Raw genomic sequence first — 27,770 nt, 5'->3', positions numbered from 1 at the left:
CGGCATTCCGCAGGGGGCGCTCTGCCGGTCGCCGGGAGGGTGGCATGAGGATCTGGTGGTCCCACGGCTCCAGTGGACCTCCCGCAGGCACACCTGTGGGAGATCCACCAAAGCCGCGGGACCAGCGGACCGCGGAACCAGTGGACCCTCCGCAGGCACGCCTGCCGCCCTCCCGGCGACCGGCAGAGCGCCCCCTGCGGCATGCCGCCGTGCTTGGGGCAGCAAAATGTCTAGAGCCGCCCCTGGCTGCTGAAGGAAGACTTTGATATCCCAGAAGGGGAAAACATGTACAAGGACCTGGCTGGAGGGCTGAGTCATGAAGAGGCAGCAGCTCATGGAGTGAGAGAGGGGCTGCAGACCCAGAGAGAGGGAGGCAGCATGCCACTGCAGAAAGGAGCACCCACCTCAGGAGCTATTTCCCAGAATGACTAGGAGGAAGTGCCAGCCAGTGGTGAGTTGAGCACCCCATCACAACCAGACAGAATGGTACCCACACCTAGCTGGGAAAAGGAGCTTTATGTGGGGATACATTTCAGAAGAATACATTGCAAAGGTTTATTGGACTATAAAGAGGAGTGAACTTTCTAATGGCTAAGACATTTTCTCATCAGGTAAAGGATAACTTAAGGGTTCACCTCCTGGTCACTGGTGATTTTTCCTATGGAGACAAGCCCTTCGACACTTCTGACAATTTTACACTACATGGTTGTGAATGGACTGTGTCCTCTGAAGAGACAACTATATGGCTTTTTGATACTGAAGTCCTTCCTCCTCTACCTTCTCACAGAAAGTTTGCACTATTAAAAGGCATAGCCCTGGATACATACAAGAGGCTGCATTACTCAAAATTGAGGGTGATTAGAAATAAACAGAAAAATGCTGATTGAGAAAGAAATAAGTGTGATTTTTTTCAAGTTAATGTGTTTCTATTTTTAACTTATGTCAGTTCTTAGGATTCCCGGAGTGCACTGATCATACTAATGCTTTGGCTACATTCATGAAGAAGAACCACTTAAATTTCTATAGCACCTCTCATCTCAAAGATCTTGGCAAAATATACACAGGATTACTTCACCTTCACTGCAATGCAGCCATCACTGAGAAGAAATGCACCAACTGTTTAACAGTGCACAGGAATGCTACATAGCAGTTTAAAACAAGAAGAAAAGAAAACTATGCAAAACTGAAATTACAGATGGAGTTTTTGGTAGAAGGGATGTAACTATGCATGTTGGAAGTACAAGAGGAACCTGCCCCGGATGTATGCATTTACATAGCAGGGGTTAATCATGTTCTTCCTAATCACCTGAGTAATAATCTCAGCACATGCGTACAGCACTGCAGCCTGCATTTTGCACTTTAGAGGGTTCCCAGGTTGGTACGGGACAACCCATGAGTGGGACACTATAGTAAAAGAATAAATTCAGATCATGATGTGTTTTTTAGTGGGGGAAGGGAAAGGCAGTTAATTATATATCAGCTATTAGTAGCACTTATCTGGCCACAGAGATTCTCTCATTATAAGTGGCCTTATAATTTTATAAAAGTCATAAAAATGATAATACATTTTTAAAAAAAAATTTGATTGCTTGATTCAACTGATGAGTTTTAATTCTCTCTGGCAATGACACATAACTGGAATTCCCAGACTAAAATGAGATCATCTACGCTCTGCTGAAACCAAAAAAGAAAGATTTTTTTTTTAAACTTTAGTCACTACTCAAGTCCCCACACACTATATCACCAGCTGTGATTCAGAGGGAGGGAAAAAGCACCGTATTCTGAAGAAAAATTAACAGCAAAAAATCATGAGAGAGAGACAGAGGGAAACCTAGCAAAACATGAACTATTCCATGAACACTGATAAAAGCAAAATAACTTTTGTTTGGCTAATAAGCATCCATTATCCACCTCCCCATTGTTCTGATGCCGACGAGGACGTTTTCACACCTGACCTAAGATAGATTTGTTTGGTAATTAATGTAGTTTTTCTTTCCACAGCTCCATCTCCTCTCAGTACCCCACACTGGCAGGATTTCCTTGCCTCCAGTTGTCAGTATTTTCAATAACTGTTGGTTTAGATGTCACAAACCATTCTATAAATTCATATCCGTTTATTCAGGTTTGGCACAACTCTAACGGTGAATACAAACAAACTTTTGTCTTTGAGAGAGAGGAAACATAGATTTAATACTGGCAAAGGCAGCCTACCAGGAATTCCAGTTTCTCCAACATGGCCAAACAGGCTCTACAAGCCCCAGATTCAACTAAGATTTCCTTGCTAGCAGGTTGGTAATGGAGCAGCCCAGGGAGACCAGGCTCACCCAGGGCTCTCTCTGCCTCACCTCATCATCAAATTTTTTTTTTAAGTTGGGGTTTTCCTGTTCAAGTTTTGGTTTTAGTTTTCCAGTAAGTGTTGCTTGCGTGGCTCAGAATTAGAGATGAGTTCATGCTAAAATCCCAGCTCCAAACACTGCAACCAGACCTGGACTTGGATCAGAGTTTGCAGCTCAATCTTATCACAATAGCAAACAAAGTCTACATTTAGTGGTAAGACACACTCTATCCAGCCAAAACCTACATGTTCATGGGAGAGACTTGTACATTCCTTTTCACTTTCACAAGAAAGCGATACATACCACAACTTCAGTTGCAATGGGAATTGTACAGAATAGTCCTGTTAAAATGGAACTCTGTAACAGAACTCTACACCCCTAATTAGGTCTTGCGCAGCTAGCAACACACCTAATAATGGGTCTAATCTAAGTATGTTTGAATGTGAGAAATTTCAGATTTGGATCTGGATTTCGAATCCTCTACATTTAGCACAGAGTTGACATAACTGGCTCCTATGCAGGGGGGGGTGGGGGAGGGTTGATGGTATGGAAGGGGAGATGACAGTTAGCTGCCTCTCCTTTGTATGGCAGCTATCCCCTTTTCTTGACTATCTGTTTGAGAGCTTTCTCCTATACTGTATTCAGATGAATGAGAAAGAGAATTTGGCATATTCCCTGCTAAGCATTTACATTTCTGTTCATGTCACAAACTTCCGATGATCTGTATCTCAATGATCCTAAGACCAGGGCTGGCCTTACCATGAGGTGAACTGAGGCAGCTGCCTCAGGTGCAAGACTGTGTGTGGGGGGGGGGGGGCTGAGGGGGTGGGGGCGCACTAGGACCCAGAGTGTAGAAAATTGTCTGCGCTGCTGGTGCATATGTATTCTCTCTGCTCTAGATGCACAGAGATGGTGGAGTGCTGTGCTAGAGGAAAGAGGGCACAAGAGACATAACAGGCAGGCAGGAGAAAAGGTGAGAGGGAATAACAAAGCAGCAGGAGCTGCAGGGAGAGAGGAGGAGGAGCTTCTTATGTACCTCTCTAGCACCCTCAGGAGCCTGGACTGATTAAACACCAGCTTCTCAGGGAGCCTCCTGTTTCCTGCTGCTTCCCTGAACCCGCTTGAGGAGAACAGGCAGTCAACTGAAGTAGTAGGAGCCAATTAGGCCATTAAGATGCTGATATCTTCCCTCACTCAGGCCCTGCTACCAACCTGCTTATTTTTCCCCTTCAATTGAGTGTTGAGAGCCACTATAGCTGGCACAGAACAGCAGTCATGAGTGAAAGAAGAAAACGCCCCTCTGGGGCAGCATTCAGAAAAAGAGAGAAAGCAAAGGAAGCTTTTCTATCTAAGCAGGAAGGAGCTCTCCTGAGATACATAGACACAAATGTTCATGGTGACCCTTCCAGTCCCAGTGAGGATTATGGTGACCAGATGTCCGATTTTATAGGGACAGTCCCGATTTTTGTCTCTTTTTCTTATATAGGCTCCTATTACTCTCTATCCCCAGTCCCGATTCTGCTGTCTGGTCACCCTAGTGAGGATGTGACTAGTGAGGAGATGCCTGATCTTCCAGTTAGTCAGAGTGCAGGTGACCTAGCAGCTACTGCAGCGTCCATATCTCCATCTCAAATGGATGTAACCATGCATATTCCTGAAGAAAAATGTAGGTCAGAGAAGCGTGTGGTGGAGGCACAAGAAACAGCTGCTGCTGAGTTTAGTTCCTTAAGTCTAGATGACCCAGGACTGTGGACCTACTTGAGCAGTAGCCTGAGGGACTTCCTTGTAGTGCATGGGCCACAGCAAGTGGAAAAACTTCATGTTCCCCAAAGACAATGAAAATAGAAGTTTCCATCCAACACATTACTGGCGTGAAATCCCCAATGGTGACAAAGTGGCTTATGTACTCAAAAACCCAGAATGCTGCATACTGTTTTTGTTGCAAACTCTTCCAGTCTAATGTTCCAGCCACATTGGGTTCTACAGGAACAAAGGACTGGAAAAATCTGGCTAGAAATCTGGCATGCCATGAGAAGGCAGCAAATCACCAGAGAGCATTCCATAGGTGGAAAGAGCTTGAGATGAGACTAAGGTTAAAGGCCACCACAGTTGATCAGCATCAAGAGAAGATTGCATTAGTGACTCTTTACTGGCAAAATGTTTTGAAAAGGCTCATTGCCATTGTGAGAATGCTTGCTACCCAAAACCTAGCACTGCGTGGCACTTCAGATCAGCTGTATGTGCCAAACAATGGAAACTTCCCTAAAATTGTGGAGCTGATGGCTGAGTTTGATGCTGTACTCCAGGAGCATCTGAGAAGAGTCACCACCCAAGAAATGTACATACACCACTACCTTGTAAAAACAATTCAAAATGAGATCATACAGTTACTGGCAACAAAAGTCAAACAGAAGATTGTGGCAGATCTGAAGTCAGCAAGATATTACTCTGTTATTCTGGACTGCACCCCTGACATCAGCCATACGGAACAAATGACTTTAATGGTGCCTTTTGTAACAACAACAACAGAACCTAGTGAAAATGTCCCTGCAATGGTGACTCTCAGAGAGCATTTTCTAGAATTTATTGACATTGATGATACTACAGGAGCTGGTATGACAAATGTGCTTCTTAAAAAGCTGGAAGATACGGGAATTGCGATAGCTGACATGAGAGGTCAGGGCTACGATAATGGTGCCAACATGAGAGGAAAGAACAGAGGAGTGCAGACACGGATCCAAGAGTTAAACCCTCGAGCTTTTTTTGTCCCATGCAGTTCTCATTCATTAAACTTGGTGGTCATTGATGCAGCATCAGCTTCTAGTGAGGCTGCTGAATTTTTTAATGTAATTCAAAGCATCTATGTATTTTTCTCTGCATCAACTCATCGATGGCAAATTTTGAAGCAACATCTGGGAACATCCTCTCTGACACTGAAACCACTGAGTGCCGCACAATGGGAAAGTCGGGTGAAGGCAATAAAGCCTATCAAAACACCAAATTGGGAAGATATATGATGCCATAGTTGCCATTATGGAGGATAATGCTCTGACAGGAACTGTTTGTGGGAGAACAGTGGCAGAGGGAAATGGAATCACCAGAAACATACATAACTTCAAATTTCTATGTGGCTTAGGGTTGTGGCATGAGCTAAGCAAGAGATTCCAAGGTGTTGACTTTGATATTATCTGGAGCGATGGAACAACTGGACAAAGCAAAGTCAGACCTACAGTCTTACGGTCAGATGAGGGATTTCAAAATGTTCTGAAGAGTGCACAGAAGTTGGCAGAGGAACTTCACACTGAAGCTATTTTCCCACCCATTCAAGAATACAAGAGTCACCGAAGAAGATGACATTTTGATTACAAGGCACAGGATAATCCCATAAGAGACCCCAAACAACAATTCAAAGTTGAATTCTTTAACCAGGTGCTAGATTGTGCAATACAGTCAACTGAAGAACATTTCATGCAGCTCAAGGAACACAACAGTATATTTGGGATGTTGTATGATATTCCCAAACTCCTCACTATACCTGAAGATCTACACCAGCAATGCAGGGCACTGGAGACAGTGTTGACACATGATGACATGCGCGATATTGATACGAGTGATTTAGGTGATGAACTGAAAGCCCTTGCAAGATACATTTCAGCAAGATCAACTCCAAAGGCTGTTCTGGAATATATGTGCACATATAAGATGACTACCCTCTTTCCAAATGCTTTTGTTGCTCTGCGCATACTTCTAACACTCCCTGTAACAGTTGCCAGTGGAGAACGCAGCTTCTCCAAGCTGAAGTTAATAAACACACATCTACGCTCCACAATGACATAAGAGAGGCTGGTCGGCCTTGCAACCATCTCAATAGAGCATGAGCTGGCCCAGACTGTGGATCTTCAGGAAGCAGTTCAAATCTTTGCAACCAAGAAGGCATCACTTTGGTTATTCAAACAGATAAAAATGCCAGTGTTTACTATGCAGACAAGAAAAGTTACATTTGCTGTTCAGGCATTTGAAAGTTAATTGTTAAAATGCCTTGTTCAAAAATTTTAATTAAGTTGTTAGTTCTCCTTTATTGGGGTAGGTAGCAGAGCAGTACCATGAGAGGAGTAGAACAGGAAGAAGACAGAATTGTGACCTTTTGAAGTTTTGGTCCAAGCGAGGAGATATGGGGGCGTCATTTGAGCAACCCGCCTCAGGTGCCAAAATATTGTGGGCCGGCCCTGGCTAAGACATATCCAAAGTATTGTATCTCTACAAACTCAAAACTCTCCATGTCTGTGCTCACACAGCCTCTCAAACACATCCAGCATAGAATGTGGCAGTGAGGAACCACATTACAAGCCATAGTACAAGATTCATTCACTAATATTTAAACTGCTCCCGCATCCCATATTCCCAATTCCTCTAGTGTCCATTCACCCATCTTCCTTGCACAGTCACATACTGGCCAGAAAAACCCCATGTACATTTATTAATACCATGACACTAATGAAATCATATATTTCTTATACCCCCTAACTCCAGAAGTAACCAGCTTTAGAAACCTCACAGTGGTGGCTGCATCACTGAGTCACAGGGTTTTCTTTTTAATTCAAAGAAAAACTTCACCATCTTTCTTTAATGCTATCAACCCGGAAGCTTGACAGTAAGGATTAAAAATTGCTCCTTCTTTCTCACTTGGTTATTGGAAAGGCTGTGAAAGGTAATCAGTCTTGTGAAGCTACACTTTACAGTCTGCATAAAATGCCATGATTCCCAGTTCTCTCCCCAACCTAATTGAAAGTGCATAATATCGCACAGCTGGGGAAATGTAAACTGTAAACATATGCAATATATCACACCATCACACAAAACCCCGTTATGAATGGGCACTGGCTGATCATCAGGACCAAAAGGGATCTAAAAACAGAGTTTTGCTGAAGAATAAGAACTTTTCCTGTCTAAAAGAGAAAAAAAGACTCTCTCAGCAGCATAGGAATTGGATTGGATTGGAGCAGGCAGTTCGTTCATTCTGTTTGTGAAATATGGACCGTTCTATAATGATTTTTATTTGACTGCTGCTTTATGTAGACCCTTCGGGGTACTGTTGGGGCAAAGGCTGTGCTTGGTTAAAATGAGGTAAATCAAGAGTAAAACCATTTTTTTCTATTCAGTAAATGCAAGCGCACGCGAAATTGAAAAATCAGGTGATCTGCAGCCATTGGGTAGTATTACCTGTCAGCAGAAGTCTGTGGATGGTGCTGCTTGTTTATCTTTGCATACAGTCCTTCCAAATGCTCCCTCTCTCCTGATACTGAAGGGACATCCCGTGGGTATCCAAAGGTTTCTGCTACAGGTGGAGACGATGGCCTGTAGACATTTGCTGCTGGATAAGCCTCTCTGAAGTGATTCACTCTGGCATAATTTGGGTCCATCTCATCATCATCATCAATATCAGGTGGTGGACCTACAGGGCTCGTGGAGTAATCAACAAGCCCTCTTGCCTGCTTTTGCCGTAACTCTTGATGTTTTGCACCAATCCTAATCATTAGAAAGAAACAAACACCACATTTGGATTTACTCCAGCAATGACAGCAAACCAGTAATGCATCAAGCAAAATTTTAAAAACCATCTCTCAGCTGTTCTAAATGTAAACTATATGTATATTTCAAGACTGTAGAACTCCAATGCAAGCAGAAATCTCTAGGTTCTATTCCTTTGGCATGCATCTTTGTAAACAAGACGTGTTATCATTCTGCACTCTGACAACAGATTATTGCAGAACAGGGTGCAATTTTTCACAAGTATTCCTGATAAGTGCTGTTTGTGTATACGTGCACAAACACAGTTTCAATCATACACAGATCTAATATTTTAGAAATACATCTCTACTAAAGGTTTGTGTTAAAACCACAACGCAGGCTTAAATATCTAACCTAATCTTCAAACTTTTCATCTAAATTAGCCAATAAAAATATTATTGCCTCTTTGGCCTCTTGACTGACACATATTCTTCTAAATAAATTAACTTGCGAAAAGTGGATTAAACGTGAAATAAATGTGAAGATGGCACAGTTGTTTGCAAAGCAGGAGCAAAAACAATTGAGATTAAAAAAATATATATATATATATATTTTCCCATAAATGGAATACCTCATGCCTCATTATATAGGGGCTAGGGACAGAGTAAAACAGGGAAGAAATTAATAGAAACCTGACAGAGATGGATTGGTACATATAAGTGAATTAAAGACTATTACTGGCAGTGCTCCACTGTGATAAAGCCTTAAGTGGTATTACAAAACGCTTCTGCTAATCAGTGCCATTGTGTAATCTGTGGGGGAATAGGAATGGGAAAACATATTCAGGTAAATTTCGAACCCAAACTTCAACGATTCAATATTTACTCCTGAATCAAAAATACAATAAAGTTCCATGAATGTGCAACTTCTGTTAAATGTTCAGTTCCTCTTTAAGATGGCATAATTAAAGACAAAGAGAAGAATGACAGCAGCGTGCTGACTGTAGTATGGAGAATACCCTGGAGTAATGGTACTGTACTTATGGAAGTGTGTGATGCAGGAAAAGATGCAAGGCATCTATCACACCTGTAAAAGTCAACATTTACCCATTGTCACTGTATCTGAAGTATAGTAGCATTTCCCCATACTTGATAAATACAGTGAGTCTACAGAAAGAAGAAGAGGTAGGAAAATACTAAATGCGGTTAAACATTGGTGATGACTGTGGCCAAAAACACATAAACAGTGTGTGCAGGACAAATAGTCAAAGGCCTGGAGATGAGAAAAGAAGAGGTTTTGGAGAAAATTTGGAAGGGCCCTGAAAGATACATAGCCCTGGAAATAAGACAACTAAACCCCATTGAGATATTAATGCATTGCTGTACATCCGGTCGATCCATTCTTTCCAGATATGTGCAACCAACTGGAATATGTACCTGCGGATTTTTATTTTGCTTCATTAGAAAATATATTTCAGTATGAAAAACCAAGATGCATCTTGTGGTGGGGAGGGACGATGCAGCAGCCAGCTTTGATGGGTGTCCTTGAGGTGCACACACCAAGGTTTTGGCAGCTGGCGGGAGGGAGGGGTGGAAAAGAGGAAAGTGTGTTCAATTTTTCCTCTCCCACTTCCTCAGCCATGGAACACTCCTTTCTTCCTCCTCCCCCTCCCAGGTCACCCTCCCTCTTTCCGAATAAAACCTAACCTGTACAGTCAGTAACAGGTGGGTGAAAGAACAGTAGTTTTCTGTGTCCTCTCTACTGTTTTCTCCAAGTCCTCTAGCCCCCATCCATTTACTGAATCTTCTGCAGATAAGGCTACATTTATTTATTTATTTAATTTGTCTGCCTCTTACTGTATTTCTTCTGTTTCCTTTTTATTTCTTTGTTTCTACTAAGTTCCTCAAACCACCTGGGCTTTCTGTTCTCATACCTTCTATGTTTTGTTTTTTCTTTTGGCTTTTTCCTATTTCTCTCCTCTACCCAATCCTGCTCTCTCTGTACCCTCCAGTCTTCTCTGCTTTTCTACCCCCCTCATTCTCTCATTACACCACACACATTCTTTGTGTCTCATTCACATGCTGGCTCAGCCAGGTCAGTAGCCTCGTGGTAGAGGGTGGAGACTCACCACCCTGTAGGCTCACCACTCATAGCAGTGTCAGGATTCAGAGTGAGTCTTTGATTCCACATGGATCTGTTACTATGTGAATGGGAGATTTCACTGGGGGGTCTCATGGAGGGTATCTCACGGTGCTGACCTATAACAGACCTGGTCAGTGAGGCACACGTGCTCTCAGCTAGCCTGCTGTCAATTTCATTGGCTCAGCTAGCTTATGGCTCCTTCAGACGGCCAGAGTTTGATGGGGTTTACATAAAGTGGAGGAGAAGTCTGTTTTTTGTAAAACAGACAGGGACACTGGGATAGATATTGAGGAAAAGGGACATTCCTTTATTCAGGGACACATGGTTACTCTGGGGTGGAGAAAAAGGCAAGCATGGATATACAACTGAAGTCTATGCTGAAATTACTACAGATGAAAACAAACACTAATAAGCAGTGATTGGTTTTCCTTTCTATACTGTAGCGTCAAACCTCAAAACAGCCCTAGCATGAATAATTAGTGAGTAGATGAAAATATGCAAAAGGCTTCATCCTCTATGGGTTCCTGAATAATGATAAAAGACAGACTACACAGCAGGAGGGACCCAGCCTGCCCGCGTCAGTGCTGCCAGAACAAACTCACCACATTTTATGTTAAGTCATTTTGGAAAAAGTTCTAACCCGATCAATTCTTGCAACAAAACAATCTTTCCAGGGTGAGTGCAGTATGGATCCTATTGTCAGGGAGCGCTTACTGTACTATGATGACAGCGATGGATTTCCATTTGCAATACAGCTACAGACATCAATACAGCAGGGAGTGGGTCTGTATCACTGGTTTCTGTCTTTTATCCATAAAGGGCCTTCACAAGAAATCATCTTGCAGAAAGATTCATATTTTACATGCCCCACATGGTGTTATGTTTAGAAATGGAAAGATGAAATCGCTCTATTTGTTTAACCTCCCCCCCATCTCCCCAATAGCTTATGGCTATTGGACCCAATACATTTATCCGTTCTATAGTCCCTGTCTCTAAGTTCTGCCTTTTGCCCATTAAATGATTTTACAGCAATTTAAGATTATTTCTGCTATTGGGCCAAACCCTGAGAGATGCTGAGCATTTGCAAATATATCTAGGAAACGGAAGACAACAGACCAGATCCTCAACTGATCTAAAATGGCATAACTCAATAGACTTCGGTAGGGGTGCACCTATTGACATCAGCTGAGGATCTAGCCCAGGACCTTTATGCTGCACGTGAGGGAATTTCTACGGGTGGGATAACATACAGGTTTCCTACTAGCCTTAATAATGGGATGTTGTATCTCCTTGGATGGTCTCATGAGGGAGGGCAAAAGCAGCAGCACATAACATTCTTTAGAGGAGAAGACTTGGGGCAACTCATCGGAATTGCAATGGTGAACTGAAATGGACTCTGAACCGATACATACTATACTCCTTAGAGATTGCAGACTTGAAGGTAACAGAGTATCACAACACAGTGGCATCATATGTAACTTGCTTTCATGTTTGACAGTGAAAGTAATTTGTTCTGCCATCAATACTGGTACCTTCTGCACAACAAAAGCTGGAATTAGGTTAGCACAATTTTCTTTTGTTACTGTGAATAAGCCTAGCTTCTTCAAATTTTCCTTATGAATGCAGCCTACAGTCACTTTCACTCCTATGATCTGTACCTGCTCAAGAACAATTACTTCCTTTCTATATTATGCTGACCAGTCAATGCCAGTTTATGTGAATTTCTTGATGATCAATGTCTCATCTTTTCAATAGGGCTATTGTAATTATATTAATATTTCTTGTTTCTTTCTCACTCTTCTATGGAAATCTATAACATCTGCTCAATGATCTCTTTTTTACTCTGTTTTCCAAGCTCTACCTGATGTGAGAATTGAACTACCCAGGCTGTATATTTTCAATTTTGTATCTACCTATTTTACTAACCCTGCCTTTACTCCTCTTACCATTGTAGTTTCTATTTTCTAAAGTTTTTCCATTTTCTAAAGTTTTAAATATCCTGATTGCATATCACCATGTTCTGACCCAATCCTTAAGAACATTTGTTTTCTACAAAACATACCAATAAGTGCCTAATAATCTTTTATCCTGCTTCACCCTATTACCTTCCTCTCCCATATACCATTGTCTTGCCTCCCAAACCTGCTATCTGTTGCACATTTGTACAGTGTTTCACCCTGTTCCCCTACTCTCACTTCTCTTTTGTTGCATTTTCTTGTAATTCACAGTAGTTCCACCTCTTACCCTCATCACAAAAAACTGCCAAATCAACAGAATTGTCACCGCAAACAGCCTTGAAACTACAACGAGAGTACTACAATTACAGAAGAGACCAACATGTATCACAGGATGGGTCTGGTTAAACAAGTGGAAGCAAGAGATTACATGTCACTCACCACCCTGACACCAGCAGTGAAACTAAAGAGGAGTGGCACAGGTCACAATCTGAACAGTTTAGCCTAATACTAAGTTTATATAAACTTCCTGATGAGGGAATGGGAAATAAACCACATAGGATGGAAGCCAGCCGGTGACATTTCCCTTCTGTATCCCATATCAATTCTGCTCACTCTATTCTGCCACCTGAAACCAAGCATCCAGTTAAATCACTGCATGACAAATGCATCAACTTCCGTTAGCTGTGTATCTGTGAAAACACAGCCCTCTCACCTAGGTAGTTAGAGCATAGGCATCTTAGAAATGCTGTAACATGTCCTGCTCTCTTAACCTCCTGTGATCCCCTCTCTCTTTTAATTGTCATCCAAAGCCAAACACATAGTTCCTGCCTAAAGATTTTCCGTAGCTTCCAAGGCCCAGAATCTATCATGCGTAACTTTCCCTAGCCACAAATAAGCCAATAATTTTGGGCTGCAAAGGCCAAATGCTCACATTGCAGATCAAGGAAAAGATAGTTGTTTTTTATATAACCCTGATAAGAATATGGGTAAAATTTTCAAAATAACTTAAGTACCATTTTCAAAAGTGGCTTAAGACATTGAAGGAGTCTAAATCTCATTGAAAGTCAATGGGCCTTAGGCTTCCAAATATCTAGGTCAGTTCTGAAAAATGGAACTTATGTGCTTTTCAAACTTTTACCCCATATCTAAAGTACCAGGGGGCTGCTCAGCACAAGAACAATAATTTATGGTATACAAGTTCATTTATTCCTCAGACCTCTTTCCAATATGACTAGGGCCCTACCAAATTCACGGCCCATTTTGGTCAATTTCATGGTCATAGGATTTTAAAAATCATAAAAGTTGTGATTTCAGCTATTTAAAGCTGAAATATCACGGTGTTGTAATGGTAGGGGTCCTGACCCAAAAAGGAGTTGGGAGGGGGTCCCCAAGGCTGTTGTAGCAGGGGGTTGCAGCACTGCTACCCGTACTCCTGCGCTGCCTTCAGAGCTAGGCGGCCGGAGAGCGGCGGCTGTTGGCCAGGCACACAGCTGTGAAGGCAGCGCCCGACCAGCAGCGCAGAAGTTAGGGTGGCAATATCATACCATGCCACCCTTACTTCTGCACGGCTGCCTTCAGAGCTGGGCAGCTGGAGAGCGGCGGCTGGTGGCCAGGAGCCCAGTTCTGAAGGCAGAGTCGCTGCCAGTAGCAGCGCAGAAGTAAGGATGGCACGGTATGGTATTGCCCCCCTTACTTCTAGGCTGCTGCCTGCAGAGCTGGGCCCTCAGTCAGCAGCCACCACTCTCCGAGCACCCAGCGCTGAAGGCAGCAGTGCAGAAGTAAGGGTGGCATGGTATGGTGTTGCCACCCTTACTTCTGCGCTGCTGCTACTGAGGCGCTGCCTTCAGAGCTGGGGCCCAGCGAACAGCTGCCGCTCTCCAGCCACCCAGCTCTGAAGGCAGCACAGAAGTAAGGGTGGCAATACTGCGACACCCCTAAAATACTCTTGCAACCCCTCCGGCAACTCCCTTTTGGGTCAGGACCCCCAATTTGAGAAATGCTGGTCTCACCCATGTAATCTGTACAGCAGAGGGTAAAAGTACACAAAAGACCAGATTTCTCGGGGGGAGACCTGATTTCATGGTCCGTGACGTGTTTTTCTTGGCTGTGAATCTGGTAGGGCCCTAAATATGATCCATTAACACAAATTCCATAGCTGGCACCTTTTCTGTGCACCACCAGCATGAACTCTCTAAGGAACTTCTATTCAATAACCACATTTTTTCTTAGTGGGAAGGAACAGAACATTCCAGCCTTCAAGTTCTTCTCTGTTGTGTATCTCAGGTGATTAGCACAATGTGCAGCACGCAAACCAAATGTTGCCAGTTACCATCTGTAATGAAAAATTGCTAGCTACTGCAGAAAGGCTGCAGTTACAGTGGTGGCTATGTAGACACAGCTCAAAGGCTCCTACTGACAGCACTGGAATTGCTGAGGAATGCACTATTTTCTTCTAGCCAGCATGAACAAACTTTCTGCTGAAAATGTACAACAAGTAGTACAACAATCTGTTTTGTTATACGTCAAGTACAGATTGTGTGTAGAGCACATGGAATGCCATGATCCATGCTCCAAGATGCCAATCTAAGTAGATAATACAGTCAAACAGAAAATACACCTGGTGACCAAACAATGGTGGTGGGGAGGGGTTGTTTCATTTTTAAATAGAGTACAGCAATATATTTTGATACAAAGGATTAAAATTGATAGGCTTTGCAGAAAATGTGTGTTTTAAGCAGCGATTTGACTGAGCATCAGTGAAGGAAATTCCCAAAGGCAAAATAGGAGAAGGAACAATAACTAGCAAAGGTGAAGTGTACAACAGGAATAGATAGGCAGGAGGCATAGGTCATTTACGATAATTAGTATTCAATTTGCAATTAATACAGTGAAAAGGGAGTGGCCATGAAAGCAGCTTGAGATGCAACTGGATTTTCTCAAAAAGGCCCAATCCTGTGAGTCTTTTAATCAGGTTAATTGGTGTAATACACAGTCTTCCATTCATTCTGTCTTTCCTTGTGTGCAGCAGAATAAAAGCCACTGCATTTTTCCACTCACGTGATGCTGCCTGAGATCTCCAAACTGCAATGATTACTCAATTTACATCTGATTTAGAGTCTTAATATCTCAACTGTGATTTTACATAACATTTCTGCTTTTGTCTCTCATTTCCCTAATTCATACATAGATTGAGAAAAGCGTCATCTAGGAGAAAGTACCCTATTGCCCCAGGAGGTCATTTGGATTTCAGTTGGGTTTAAGGTTTCAGTACTTTTTTCTATCTGGTAGCACAACATATTTCAGTGGTTAAAACATCATATTTTCATTCATCTACATAAAAGTGGATCAAATAAATTCTGCCTTTAGACCTTCATATGCAACGCTCACTAAAGTGAATTGAGTATTTCATGTGAATATCTGAGGGCAGCATCTGGCCAAATGCTTTTAAACTTTTTATTTTATCATTATTAACATGCATGAACTTTTCATACAAGTATTAACAAATCTTATTCATAACTTGAATGTGTTACCTTTAAAAGTCTCATTTGTGTTTTGTCAATCTTTTATTCTCTGGTCAGGCCCAATATTTTAAAGTGGAAAGTTAAGTATTTCTCATAATTCTGTGCTTTAGTCTTCAACCCCCAAAACAATGGGTAACTGGAGGAATCATCTGAAGGCAACCGGGTTGGACCAGTGTAAGTGTGCCTGCAGTATTGTTATTACTAGATATATCAAGCATAAAAAGGAAAGAACCCAGCTTGACTACCACGGCTTCTTTTCAATTGCCTTGCACTGTGTGTAGTGATATACACAAGTGTAAAACTCTACTATTCTAAGGGTATGTCTACACTGATCGGTGGGTAGCGATCGGTTTATTGGGGATCGATATATCGCGTCTCATCTAGACAAATCCTGAGCTGTGAGGACGGGAGGTAAGTCGAAATAAGTTACGCAACTTCAGCTACGGGAAGCATAGCTGAAGTTGAAGTATCTTACATCAACCCCGCCCCCTAGTGTAGACCAGGCCTTAGTTGGTCGAGTATATTACTCCCAGTTTGCATAACTGTAGGAAACTGTAACAAGATGCATGGCAATGCTTGCAGCGCTCTCCTTAATGCAGATTCATATTCCCTGCACCTCCTCTCCTGCTCATCACACTTTACCCTGAGCTCACACTCCCTCCCCACACCAAACTTGTGCTATGTAGGATTAAACATTAATTTAGTAAGCGTCAACATCCCTGTAAGGTAGCTAGGAGATACATATTAGAGAGATTATTTTGTCCACCACTGAAGCGCAACCATCTCTGGGGTGAAACATGGCTGTTTTACAGTGTACAGCAACACTGTCCAATTGAAATTACAGGAGAAATTTAGGTAGGCAAAACATACTTACTAGAACATTTTACTTCTTGAACAGTAGGGTGAAGGCTATACAAGGTTTTCCTTTAATGTAATTTCAATTTTTTTCAGTGAATTTGTTTTGATCATGGTTTTATCCCTTGTGTGTGTGTTTCAGTCAATTTAAAAGTGGTCAACTTTTACTGGAGCAAATAGCCATAGAAAGAGAATTGCAAAAGGCACGTATATTTGCCGATGTAAATATTCTCCCCAAAGTCCTTGCAACTTAACCAATCAAGGAAAAGAAACAAATAATCACAGCTATACAACACTACTCAAGTTTTGAATATCTATGATCTTTCCATAAAGCAGGGCCGGCTCCAGAGCCCAGCGGGGCAAGCTCCTGCCTGGGGCGGCTCTTTCCCGGGGGGGCGGCAGGCTGGGCCGGTGGACCTGCCGCAGTCATGCCTGCAGGAGGTCCACCGGAGCCCCGGGAGCAGCGGACCTGCCGCAGGCATGACTGCGGAGGGGACGCTCGGCCGGCGGCTCCAGTCCGCAGGCATGACTGCGGACGGTTCGCTGGTCCCGCGGCTCGGCTGGACCTCCCGCAGGCACGCCTGCGGCAGCTCAACCGGAGCCGCCGGACCAGCGAACCGCCCGCAGCTGCGGGAGGTCCAGCCGAGCCGCGCGACCAGCGGACCCTCTGCAGTCATGACCGCGGGAGGTCCGCTGCTCCCGCGGCTCGGGGGCGCCTCCCGGGCATGACTGCTTGGGGCGGCCCAAAACCTAGAGCCGCCCCTGCCATAAAGTAAACATTTCATAAACAAATAACCAGATAAACTGAATGATGACTCAATGTGAAGAAATTGTAATATACTTGCACATTATTTTCTCAGCTCTAGTGAGTATCGGAGTTGGAATCTGGCAAAAAAAAACAACCCTGAGATTAATACAACTGTTAAGAAAAATACCATGTGAACTGTACTGATCCCAGGATGTGAAGATTTTGATTTTACACTGCATTCAAAAGACGGCATCTGAAACTTCATGCTGCAACATTGGTTCATGACCAACTCAGAGGAAAGACTGACATTTACTCAATCACCAGCACCATTTCCTGTAGAGCTAGGATAGTCTCCTGTCCAAACACTAACCTGTCACAACTTTGCTTAGGCTAGTGAGATCTTATGAGCTCAGAGCACAAAGTACTGGAGTGCATAAATGATGTTATTTTTCTCCATCTGAAAGAAATTCTAAGAGTGGAAGATTCAAAACGATATCCCTGTGATATGATTTTCCCCTAAACATTTTTTCATTATATATTATATTCAATTTATGTTTATAGACACATATACAGAGTCTACCTACAAGAAATAGAGACAAATTCACCTGAGTTTGGGAATGAAAGGTTTACTTTTTAATTAATAGTCCCTGATTTAAAACTAAGCTGAACATGAAGAGATGGGACTTTTTAGTTTTCCAGTACTAAATCTGTTGTGGAGAATTAAATGTGTGCACTGCACACACACACACAAAAATTGCAAACATCTAGAAGATAATAAGGTGATAAGTAACAGTCGGCATGGATTTGTCAAGAACAAATCATGTTAAACCATCCTAATAGCTTTCTTTGACAGAGTAACATGCCTTGTGGATGGGAAGAAGTGGTACAGCTTGACTTTAGTAAAGCTTTTGATACTGTCTCACATGACGTTCTCACAAACAAACTAGGGAAATACAACCTAGATGGAGCTACTATAAGGTGGATGCAAAACTGGCTGAAAAACTGTTCCCAGAAAGTAGTTATCAGTGGCTCATAGTCAAGCTGGAAAAGCATATCAAGTAGAGTCTCGCAGGGATCATTTCTGGGTCCGGTTCTGTTCAGTATTTTCATCAATGATTTAGATAATGGCATAGAGAGTACACTTATAATGTTTGTGGATGACACCACGCTAGGAGGAGTTGCAAGTGCTTTGGAGAATAGGATTAAAATTCAGAATGATCTGGACAAACTGGAGAAATGGTCTGAAGTAAATAGATTAAATTCAATACGGACAAATGCCAAGTACTCCACTTAGGAAGGAACAATCAGCTGTACACATACAAAATGGGAAATGACTGCATAGGAAGGAGAAGTTCGGAAGGGGATCATAGTGGATCACAAGCCTCAACAGTGTAACACTGTTGCAAAAAAAGCAAACATAATTCTGGGATGTATTAGCGGGAGTATTGTAAGCAAGACACAAGAAGTAATTCTTCCACTCTACTCTGTGCTTCAGCTGGAGTATTGTGTCTAGTTCTGGGTGCCATATTTTAGGAAAGATGTAGACAAATTGGAGCAAGTCCAGAGAAGAGCAACAAAAATGATTAAAGGTCTAGAAAACATAACCTATGAGAGAAGATTAAAAAAACTGGGTTTGTTTAGTCTGGAGAAGAGAAGACCGAGAGGGGACATAACAGTTTTCAAGTACATAAAAGGCTGGTACAAGGACGAGGGAGAAAAATTGTTCTTCTTAACCTCTGAGGATAGGACAAGAAGCAATGGGCTTAAATTGCAGCAAGGACAGTTTAGGTTGGACAATAGGAAAAACTTCCTGTCAGATTAAGCACTGGACTAAATTGCCTAGGGAGGTTGTGGAAACTGCATCACTGGAGATTTTTAAGAGCAGATTAGACAAACACCTGTCAGGAATGGTCTAGACTATAGTCCTGCCGTGAATGCAGGGGACTGGACTAGATAACCACTCGAGGTCCCTTCCAGTCCTACGATTCTATGAAAAACTCCTTTGCTAACTGCCCATGCCTACAAACGTGCCTTAGACTCTCTGGCAGAGAGTGGGAGAGAGAAGAGAAAGTCTGCAGTTATGGTACTGCCCCCAGTACATGCTGACGCAAAATGCTGAGGGTCATACAGATTTCTATATACTGTGGGGGAAAGCAGTGGTGGGCTTTCTGAGCCATTTTTCTGCCTCCTCTGACCCTGGCATTCGCAAGAAGCTGAACTAGCTCCATTGGTAAGTTAGAGCAGCCACCTGACTTCTCTAGCTTATGTCAGACAAAACAGTCTCCTAGGAACCATTCTGTGAGTCCAGGATCACCACACCCCATCTTTGAATGTCCCATGTGCAGCACAAAGCATAGATCCAGCTTTATAGCACTGGGAAGCTCCCCTACATCAAGAAAGCTTGAAGTACTCTGCATTGCTTGAGCAGTACCAAAGAGAATTACCCTTAGCGGAAGATCTCAATCTCTGTCTCTGCAACTAAACTTTCCAGCAGCAATAAAACAACTTGATTATTACTTTTCCAAGTTCCATTTTAATCCCATGTTTCCTATGAAGTATGCCTTTGGCTTGTAAGCAGTCAATAATGCAATCAGTTATAATTCTCTTTAACAGTATCATTTTAAAGATGTATCTTCAAAAAAAAGTGTCACAGCTTGGCATATTACTCCAGAGAAAGCCAGGCCATTACCGACAAAATGTTTTGACTCTTTACACAGCATAGTCTTTGAAAAAGAGCATCCAGATCATAGTGAAATTATTGTCTCAATGAAGGGCAAGCCTGTGACGCTATGGGAATGAAACTCTGGGGTTCTTTAGAGGGCCAGGCTATGACATATTGGAAAGTGCCAGCTGGACTGCGGCATCTGGGAAAGAAACCTGGTGATTGGATAAAAGGATCATCTGTCAAATAATCTACACCGTGCGTCAGTCTGGCTCCCACACCCAGTGCAGTACTCAGCTCTGAGTCAGAACATTCTGGGTTCAAGCCCCAGACCAGCACTGTACTGGAGGTGTCCTTCTTTGTGGACTAGCAGTGTGTAGCTTGCTGAGTCTGTCAGAGCAAATTCTGTTTTAGTAACAACATAAATTGGAATTGGAAGCTTAAAACCCACCACTTGGTTTAAATGCAATGTCATGCCCTATGAAAGGTGGGAGAGGATTGCAGACATCAGTCAGTCCCAGCCACATATCAGACCCTCACTGCTCAATGGTAGGCTTTTATTACACTTTCTGGTATGTATAGCAGCAGCAGATCTAAAATGAGAATCACTGAGAATCAATGAGATGGGATTCGTCTGTCCTCCTGTCCAGTGCAAGTGCTGCCACTGTAATAAACAGAAATCTGATAACTTCATACTGTCAGCACAAAATGAAACGCTGACCTTGACCTGTGTAACATCATCCAGTAATTTTTTCAGAACTCCTACATACCGTGCTACCCTGCTATGATCTAATAAGAATCTACAAGTAATTAACTGGAATTTTTTGAAAACCGAAGCCTTAATCAAATATGTATTCTTATCAGGGTTCCAAGGCAGCAATAAATTGGGACATTTAAAAACTGGGATCTAATCCAGTCCGTGATCTGATCAGGGTTCAATGGTTATAATAAATTGGGACTATTAAAACTGGGATCCCATCCAACACTTTATTTTGTCTAAACCACAGGACCTAGCTGTGCTGCAAAGTCAGGAATATTCAATGAACAGTAATGCCAGGTTGGATTAACCCTTAATAAATAGTGATACCAAAAAACACGGGAGTCCCAAACAGGTATGGTTATCTCAGAACTGAGGTGGGACAGAAATCAATTACCAAGATTTTATCAGAGAATCAATATGACCATCTCCAGGTTTTTATTTTTATTAAAATAATAATAATACTCCAAGACTTAGCAGACTATAGCACAAAAGCCACATGGGTTTGTTAGCTATCTGTGTGTGTACGTTTTAAAATGTACTGTACAGTTAAAACTCTTTTAAAATTTTGTTTTTGAACACCACAAACATTCACTTCTCATTCCAAACAATAGCTGGTGGTTTTATCAGATTGCAGCTCATGTGGCTATTCCGGTTTTCATTTTCGTTTCCAGTAACATACAAATCCTCTGTAATTAAATAAAATGAAATAAATGCTGATAGAACAGGAATAGATTTTCACTCACTAGCATTCTCACAAAATGTTTTCTCTCTGAATGTTTTTATTTCTGTAAGACGCATTTAGTTTCTACAGGTATCACGCAGCTGCAAAATTAAATTTCAGTTTGCCAAATATCAAAAACACATGTATTGATTTAAACTATGAGAACGGGCAACAAATGCAGCAGCCGATAAGACAAGGGAGAAGGTCTCACAGCTTTTGGAAGGACAATTTAGAATCTTCAGTGTAAAAACTGAATCCAATTACCTTTCTCCAAATTTGAGATTTGCTCTTACTTACCTTCAGTTCAGGCCAGTTTTTGAAAATAAGGGCCATTCCCTTGGCTTTCCTTCCTTTCTGCACAAAAACTTAAAATGCTACTTTTTAAAATCTCCTCAATTAATTTCAATGAGAAACACAAAACTAAGGTTTAATTAATAAAATAAACTAGCTACCTCCCATAAGAAACCAGTGCAGGGCATTAGTCTGTACACAGTGTGTCTTTATATTCACTAAGTCATATGTTATTTATTAAAATCACCCCGGCGTCAATGAGGAGCTTCATTTAGGGAAATTTTATTCTAACGTCTGTAAGATGTTCGACTGCTGAAAAGGAGACTTTGGTCTCAGCAGGGATGCTCCAGTAAAATCATCCTAAACAAACAGGAAAAAATAGTTCTCTTTCAACTGATACTCACTTTATTTGCATTTGAAAAGAGAATAAATTACTACATGTAAAACTCAAGTACCTAATATATTTTTCTCATTTGTTTTACAATAGTTTTCAAATGTTAAAAAATTAAAAGACATCCCTACATGAGCTAGACAGGAAGGGAAGGGAAAAAGCCTGGGTTGAAAAAATTAAACAAATAAAATGACCACCTCTTCCGGTACTTAATAATTTACTAAAATAACAGCTTGTTTTTAAAGCGTAAAAAACGACAATTTGGTAGTAACTGACTGTGAACACACTACAAATATAAATTTGACTCAGGTTGATCAACTTTTTTTTTTTAAAAATCAGCCTTAGAGATAGTATTTGATTTTATTCCTTTTATGGGCAGATTCTAGCCCTTTGGAGCTGATGTTTAATTATGGCCAGAGCAGGGCCGGCTCCAGGCACCAATGTAGGAAGCAGGTGCTTGGGGCAGCACTCCATCCGGTATCGGGGCAGCACGTCCGGGTCTTTGGCGGGAATTCGGCAGCGGGTCCCTCATTCCCTCTCTTCCTCTTTGAGGTGCTGCCGAATTGCCGCTGAACAGGAAGAGAGGGAGGACCCGCCCCCGAACTGCCGCAGAAGAAGCGGTGCGATTGAGCTGCCGCCCAAGTGCCACCCCTCCCCCCCCATTTTTTTTTTTTTTTTGCTGTTTGGGGCAGCAGAAAAGCTGGAGCCGGCCCTGGGCCAAAGCCTCCAAAGTGTGAACAAAATGATGAGTTTATTTAGAATAGGGCCTCAGTCCAATGAACCATTGACTTGCATTAGAAAGGACAAACTATCAGCTCAGAGAATCAAAGAGCCGTGTAAGGAAAACCTCCTAATACAATATTGCCATGAAGTTCTAACATTCTTCTGTGAGGATTTAGTCATATGTGCTACTATGAGCAATGAAAGACTGAAGAAGAGTGGAAAAAAGGAATAAACTGTGAAATTTAGAGGAGGTGCTGACTTCATATACAATTAGATACAGATAAGGCTATTACTGAGGAAGTAAGACTAACATCCTAAATTCCCATTAACCACTTCAAGCTCGTAGTAACATCAATCATAGAAAGTAATACAGGTTTCAGAAAGAAAGGGTAGGTTTTTGGTTGAGGTGGTAGATGATGAATCAGGAAATGTGGGACCAGTTCCCAGCTCTGATAGAAACTTCCTTTTGTGAACCTGGACAAATCACTGAATTGGTATCCGTAAAATGAGAATAATGATGCTATTTTCTTTCTCCCAGCCTTTGTCTTTTAAACTTGTAGGCTCCTGGGGCAAGGTCTGAGATGTAATATGTGTTTTTACAGCATATAACACAACAAAGACCTGATGTTGGTTGGGACCTCGAGAAACTACTTCTAATATAAACAATAAATAATTAGAGCTGGTCAAGAGTTTTTCAATGGAACATGCCAATTTATCGAAAAACTTTTTGCAGAAATTTATCGTCTTCGTTGGGAAGGTTTTTCAGGTCCAGGAAGCAATTTCTAGCCAAAACCACAGAGATCCCCACCCCAAAATAGCCAACAGCCTGGTGGTTAGGGCTGGGCTATGGAAGATCCAGGTTTTAAGTCCCTGCTCACCCTGAATTGGAGCAGGGACTTGAACCCGGTTCCCCAATGACCAAGCTACAGAGTCAGTCTCTCTCTATCCCAGTGAACATTTAATTAGTTCTTTCTCATGTTATTTCAAATTTCAAAACCTCAAATTTCTTTTGTGGAATGGAATTCTTGCTTTCCAGCCAGCACTATAAATAATAATGATGATGTTTTACCTTCACATTTTAGCGTAGGGTGTGTTGGTGGTACAAAACTGGCACAGAGAAGCAAGAAAAGGAAACACAGGAAAGAAAAGATTAAAAAAGAAAGACGTGGAATGGAAATAAGGTTTACATGGGTACAGCAACAACATTTCACCTTGTAAGGGTCATATATGCAGCCTGATGCCCATTGGACTTTATGAAATATGATGTTATTGGGTGGGGGGGATTTTTGCACTTTGCAAAACTCCAAAGAAATCCTACTCTTCTAAGTTGTGAATGCACTTCCTACTGGAAAACACACCCCACAGAGATCTTGTGCCTTTGGAGGCATGCCAAACGTGCAGTGCATGCAAAACCAACCTCCCAACATCATGCAAGATCCACACAGCTGCTAGGATGCTGAAATGCCCTTGATCGTTAATCCTATCCCACCCACCCCAAAAATCAACGACTCGGACCTCTGCCACTAACACCTGATATAGATAGCTCAGGGTCTGAAAAAAATGTGTCAGATCGATGTACGCACACGTGTGGTGAAGGAGTATTGGTTAGTGTGGTAGACCTTTGAAAAACCCAGGCAGTCAGCATTTAACTGACATACAACCTCAAGCAGCCAAACTAAGTTTTTATTCTAGGGATGGAATTGAGACTTCACAATAAAAATTACTCATGTAACTATTCATAGAAAGGTAAAATTAGATAGGTAATTAATATCACTTATGAAAGTCAAAATTAGAAAAGTAATTAATACTTAGCTCAAGGTTAGTTAGGAGATAGACTACAGAACTGTAAACAAGATAATCACTCTACAGTGAAGTACTTGTTAGTTTTGTCATAAATACATTTCACTCCAAACAACAGTGCAGTTGAAAATGGGATGCCTACATTCTAGTAAATCTTTAGTGAAGCTTGGTTTGTTAAAGATGAGACAACGTATGCAGAATTGCAGTTAGTGAAGTCATAGTAGCAGCGAGATCTATGGTGTAGGCTCTCCGCATGGTTTTCTTTGCCAATATGTGCATTAAAATCTTAGGCTTGAATTACATTATACATTATAGGATTACTGAATCTTGGGACACAGTTATAAAACTCATCTATACTGTCTTCATAAGCATCATCATTAGGTGAATAGTCAACAACAATATAAAGTACTCAATTTCATTTAAACTGGGTTACTTATCTTGAGGCTGAACTTAATCAACCCCTCATATCATTCTTGCACAGAAACGTGTGTGAGAAAACCAGCTACAGTATGCACTTTTCCTTTATCATTGCTAAAATCTTTGCCACCCTGTGACCAGTAGTACAAGATAGGGTTCAAGAGTCAACTAGTAGATAGTCTTGAACTACAAAAAATATATAACTATGTTCTTGTTTTAGTTAGAGAGCGTCATGACCTGCTTGTATATACAGTATATGTTATACCACTTTGGGGATAATACGAGTATTTTTTTTATGTAAGCAGAATTACCTGAAGGAGAGAGGCTGATATTTCTATTCATTTGCATTGTGGAAGAAGAATCAAACAAGTGAGTTAAAAATATCAGCTAAGTTCATCAACTTCTCAACACACCTGCTGTTCTCCATTTCAGTTCAAACACTTCCAGGGCAGAAAGTTAAATCATTATTAGAGAAGAGAAAACAGAATGAAGAAGACATTAGACTGCCTGTTTCTAATACACCCGTACCAATTTACTGTCAATCAGTGACGTTGGACTTTTAAAAAAGCAGTTAACACTAAAGAAATGTTAAGAACAATTATCTCATGTCCAATTGGAACATTAGCCCTTTAGACAGAAGGGCTCATTCCTTTCAGTCTGCCAACATTTTAGTAAATGACACTGGCCCTTTAACAGATGGGATACATACTTCTTAGCTTGCCAGTATCCTAATAAAAGACACTGGCTTCTTTAAAATGAAGGACACATACTTCTCAAATTGCCAGCATCCAAACTGGGAATCAGCAGTTTAAAATAAAGGTAGCACTCCACTGCCTGGCAAAACCAGGGACATGCTACAGAAATTTTAAAGCAAATGGTATAAATCCTACCCTGAAATTATTTTATTTAGATAAACTACCTATTAAAACACCGGGTAGGTATATCCAATTATCAGTACTACAGTAACTGGATAGCCCACCATCTCCTGAAATGAGTGGAATAAATATTATTAGTAACCTTTGCAATATTTTCCCCCATCAAATCCCATTAGTCACCCGGTCACATGACTAAAATACATTGTGCAGTAGTCTCTCAACTGGGTAACAGTGCATGAAGGGAGGCTGGATGTCTCAAAAGACTTGTGACCAGCAACACAAAGGTAGGGCTGTCCCCTTAGCTCTTGTGTGTGTGACATCCCTGCAAAGAGAGAGAACGCAGCTGCCCGGGTACATTGAGAAAGCAGAGATGCCCATTTTCTCCCCATCTCCCAACGAGCAGAATACGCTAATGAGGGGAGGAGGGCCCTGCAGTGTGCCTCCCTCCCCAGGTAACACACATTACCACAGCGTGGGACCTCTCATATGAAAAGCACGTGCCACTATTGCTTGAGCTAAGAGACTGCGTCCCCTTGATGGCAACTCATTAACCTCTTACGTGCACCGTCTACTGGAGGGGAACAAAGACCCAGCTTGTGGGAATGTGGTTGCACCCAGAAGGCTAGTCTTTATTGGGGAGCAGGAGAGAAGCATTTGCTCACCTTCAGGGCAGCACTGCAAGGATTCCCTATTTTTCCAGGCTTTTTCAAGAGTGGGAACTCAGGAGGGTGGGAGTCAGGAGAAGTAAAAGCTATTAGTTCTATTGGGCTGGAAAGGCACTGAGGTTGTTGAGATTATGGATGGGACAGGTATATTTTATGAGAGAGGAAAAAAACCAACAGAAGAAAAATAACCCCCCCTTGGTTTACAATGGTTCTTCAGTCTCTCAGGACTTCTCCTAACCTTTGGGCACTACTTTATTCCCATTGTCCTTAGGCATATTCAGCATTTGTGTACTTTATATTATTGCAACATGAATCTAGAGGTTAATTTCTCCTATAACCTTGAGTGAACACAACACGAAAAAGGAGGAAACAACATAAAGATGAATATACCAAAGCTGCACTTAAAGCAGAAAACCTATTGATTGGCACCATAGTCAGAAGAGGCCTGGAGTGCTGGAAACCACTATGGGGGTTGTAGGAAGAAAGGGAACCTGGAGGCCCATAAGAAGCTGCTCCTACTGCCTTATGGAGGAGAGGGGGAGCCCAGTGCACAGAGCTCCAGAAGTAGCAGCTCGTAGCATTGGGAGGGAGGCGAGGAGAAATGAGACGAGGCCTCAGGAGAAGGTCCCCTTACTGGCATTGGGTAGTGTGGGCCCTGAAGAGGAGCTGCTGCACCAGGCTGGGCAGAGGATGCATTAAGCACCATCAGAGAAGTAGAGGAAGCAGAATAGATGTTGTTATGCAGTAACCCAGCATGGCAGCAGCCTCAGGAAGGCAAAGCCAGAAGACTGGCCTAACAATGTTGCACTGCAGAGACCGACTGGCGGAGAGCTGGGATGGCATATCACCGGCCCAGGCCTGGAACAACTGCCCTGGCTTTCCCTCCTATATAGGAGGTCCTTGCCTTCTGTTCTTCTAATCAACAGATGTTTACATGATTTACTCACCTTTCACGCTCATCTTTCATCTTTTCTAGTTCTTCTTCTCTCAGTGTGCCGTGTTTTGGATTTCCCTTCTGGTCAGCTTTCCCACCTTTCTCCTCTTTCTTCTTTCCAAATCTGATTAAGACATTAGGAAAGGGTCAGGGGAAGAGGAGAAATTAGTAGAGGAAAAATGCAATATTTACTGAGTACACAACAAAGCTGGAGATTTACGCAACGATAACATAGTGAGCTATTGCCTAGAGTAAGGGACCTATTGCAATAATAAAATAAATTACCAATAATTCTGACTATAGACCATTTACACAGTACTTGATCATGAATGTATTTGGACTTTGAGTGCGTTAGAGAAATTACCACCCCACAAGACCTGAAACAAAAGCAGCTGCTATGCTAAGCTATTATTAGCATACATTTCAAAGTAGCTGAAGGTTCTTCTTACCAGAGAATAGGCTC

General features: G+C 42.0%; 1 protein-coding gene across 12 annotated transcripts in view; it reads right to left on the bottom strand.

Annotated features, from left to right (window-relative positions):
• PARD3B (par-3 family cell polarity regulator beta) overlaps positions 1-27,770 on the bottom strand; it is a 665,445-nt gene that overhangs the window by 102,409 nt on the left and 535,266 nt on the right. For 10 of the 12 annotated variants that reach the window (XM_045032213.1, XM_045032214.1, XM_045032215.1 and 7 more), the window contains 2 exons: positions 27,321-27,431; positions 7,557-7,862 (listed from right to left, as the gene is read on the bottom strand). In XM_045032213.1, coding sequence (XP_044888148.1) covers positions 7,557-7,862; positions 27,321-27,431 — 417 coding nt within the window. The remainder of the gene's footprint in view (positions 1-7,556; positions 7,863-27,320; positions 27,432-27,770) is intronic. The other 2 variants (XM_045032216.1, XM_045032223.1) reach the window with 1 other exon arrangement.

The sequence above is a fragment of the Mauremys mutica genome, chromosome 10 (assembly GCF_020497125.1).
Source record: "Mauremys mutica isolate MM-2020 ecotype Southern chromosome 10, ASM2049712v1, whole genome shotgun sequence".
Classification (NCBI taxonomy): domain Eukaryota; kingdom Metazoa; phylum Chordata; order Testudines; family Geoemydidae; genus Mauremys; species Mauremys mutica.
The sequence above is the reverse complement of the archived record's forward strand: the minus strand, read 5'-3'. Positions and strand labels throughout refer to the sequence as shown.